The sequence below is a fragment of the Gavialis gangeticus genome, unplaced genomic scaffold (assembly GCF_001723915.1).
Source record: "Gavialis gangeticus isolate Ggan-Ray unplaced genomic scaffold, GavGan_comp1, whole genome shotgun sequence".
NCBI lineage: Eukaryota > Metazoa > Chordata > Crocodylia > Gavialidae > Gavialis > Gavialis gangeticus.
In genome coordinates, this window is record NW_017729027.1 from 193,128 (window position 1) to 195,846 (window position 2,719).

General features: G+C 42.4%; 1 protein-coding gene across 1 annotated transcript in view; it reads left to right on the forward strand.

Moving 5' to 3' along the window:
* The window catches only part of MDN1 (midasin AAA ATPase 1), a 180,237-nt gene that overhangs the window by 121,814 nt on the left and 55,704 nt on the right, over positions 1-2,719 (forward strand). Inside the window, exon 65 of the mRNA XM_019520321.1 lies at positions 2,202-2,475. Within this exon, the coding sequence (XP_019375866.1) occupies positions 2,202-2,475 (274 nt within the window). The remainder of the gene's footprint in view (positions 1-2,201; positions 2,476-2,719) is intronic.

Below are 2,719 nucleotides of genomic sequence, written 5' to 3' on the forward strand. Positions count from 1 at the left end.
AAGGCACCCCCCCCCCCCCTCCCCCGGCTGTACCAGGGTAAACATTCCTTCCTGAGCCCAAGTAAGGCAGTCAGTTTGACCCTGAGTAGAGGGCCAAGACTTTTATAGCCAGGAACCTCTCAAGTTTTAGGAGCAGTGGCGCACCCCAGTCAAAATTGCTTGGCTGTAACCAACGCCCTGTGTTTCTGAGAATGGGAAAACCATCCTCCCCCACAACACAAGCAGCAAAAAAATTCCTTCCCAATCTCATGTGGCAACCAGCAAAGCCCAGAAGCATGGGAAATGCCTGTAGTAGAACATAGGCATAGCTACTCTTAGATCATCTGTGACCAGTGCCTGTCCAACTAACTGGAACACATCCATTGACAGATTTCACAGCTTCCCTAGGCAGTCTGTTCCATTGCCTCACTGTTCCAGCCCAGCTTTCCAATCTGTTAACATCCTTCTGAATTGCACTCCTGTTGTCCATATCCACAGTCCTTCCTGTTTTTTGTCATCTGCAGATTTACACAAGCTCTCAATTCCAGCATCCAAACCACTGACTAGCACTGAGCCTAGAACAGACCCCTATGGGGCTTTACTTTAAAACCTCCTGCCTTTCTGACATGGAGCCATTTATAATTACCCTTTGCTGGCAGCTATTGAGCCAGTTGTCTTATCCACTTTATAGTAGTTTTGTCTAGCCCACATTTCTCCAATTTGTTTATGAGAAGGTTATGTGGGCCTTGTCAGAGGCCTTGCTGAAGTTCAGATACACTGTCAATATGCTTGTTAATGATTTGGATGCTGGAATTGGAAGCTTCTTGAGCAGACTGGCAGATGACAGCATTCCATTCATGCACCCAAGATGAGGGAGGCTAACTAGTCTGTAGTTCCCCAGCTCCTTTTGGTGTTTTTTTAAAGGGGGTTACTAGGTTGGCCCTTTTCCAGTTGTATGGCATCTCACCTGACTCCCACAATTTCATAAACGTTATTGCCAATGGCTCTGAGATCTCTCTTCTGCTAGTTACTTCAGTATCCTGGGATTGAAGTTCATCATGTCCTGCTGACTTGAATTCATTTGGACTGATCAAAAGCCTTCGGACTGTTTTTTATCTCATCTCTTTTATCTCATCTTTCAGATTGTCTCCTTCCTTGTCCAAATAATCCTTATCAGCTGTCTGGTTACAGCTTTTTTTTTTTTATGAAGACTGAAGCAAAATAGCTGTTGAATAGTTCTGCTTTCTTTGCATCTTCTGTTAAGAGTTCCCCCTGTCTATTTAACAGTGGACCCACAGCTTCCTTGGTCTTTCTTTTCTGGCCGACATACTCATGGAACCTCTTCTTATTGTCTTTAACCTCCCTCGCCAGGTGCAGCTTTTTTTAACCTTTGTCTTTCTGATTTTGTGCCTGCAGGATCTTGCAGTTTTGTAGTAACTTCCTTGGTGACCTACCCATCTTTCCATTGCCTATATGCTTTCTTTTTTTATTTCAGGCATCCTACAAGCTCATTGTGTTCTTGTGCTGCTTCCATCATGTCAGAACACTTTCTTGCTGGGTTTCTAGAACTGTGTCCTTTAGAAGCTTTCAGTTCTCCTAGACTCCTTTATCTTTCAATCTGTCTTTCCATGGCACCATGCCTATTAACTCCTTGAATCAGTTGAAAGCTGCTTTTTTAAAATCTAGTGTCTTAATTCTGCTGATCTTATGCTTTCCCCCAATCAGGATCTGGAATTCTATCATATTGTGATCGCTTCCTCCCCAGTTTCCCATCACCTTCATGTCTACCACCAGTTCTTCCCTATTGTTCAGGACAAGATCCAGGACGGATGATCTCCTAGTTTGTATCCTCAACCTTCTGGAACAAAGTTGCTCAAATTGGGAGCCGTGGGTTGGGGGTTGCTGCTCTAATAATTTTTCAATGTAGTGAGAACACTAAGGCCCCTTTATGCACATTCATTTAATGATCCAATGGAATCTGATCCCCAGTCCCAACAATCATGCCTCCTGCATGTGCATAGCAGGAGGCATAATTGTTGGGCTCAGATCCCAGTTGCACCATTACTCCTTATCATTGCTGGGGGAGACCAGGATTGTGATCCCCCTGTACTGGAAAATTGAAGAGGAATGCCAGCAGGTCCAGCCAGGTTGATTAATCATCTGATTACTGCACTACAAATACATGTAGCATGTCAACAAATTAATTATGACTTTGATTACAGGACTTTCAAGATATCATAGCTGAGCCAAGTCTAGAAGAAAAAATGGAAACTGAAGATGAGTCAGAGGACCTAGCAGCCACTGAAATAACTTTCATATCTCAGAGTTCAATGAAGACAGTGATTATGGTCCATCAGCAATTGTGCCTAAACTTTGCACGGTCCCTTTGGTATCAACAGACCCTGCCCTCACATCAGGCTAAGCATTATTTCAGTACATTTCTTTCCTGCTATCAGACTGGTGCTTCCTTGGTGACACGCTTTTATCCCTTAATTGGTAAGACTGCTAATTACATTTCAGATGCATAATTTTAACTATAAAATGTCATACGCAGTTTCAGATTAAAACATACTTTATCTTGGGTGCATGTTTTCTTGTATACATTAAAGTATAAACAAAATCATTAAGGGTGGTTTTGTGCTGAAAAGTTGGTTGTTTATAAATAGCACCTTCTTACTCAGAAGACTATCTCCATGCATGTGCCCAGACTAATTTTCCTCTTTTTTTTTTTTTTTTTTTT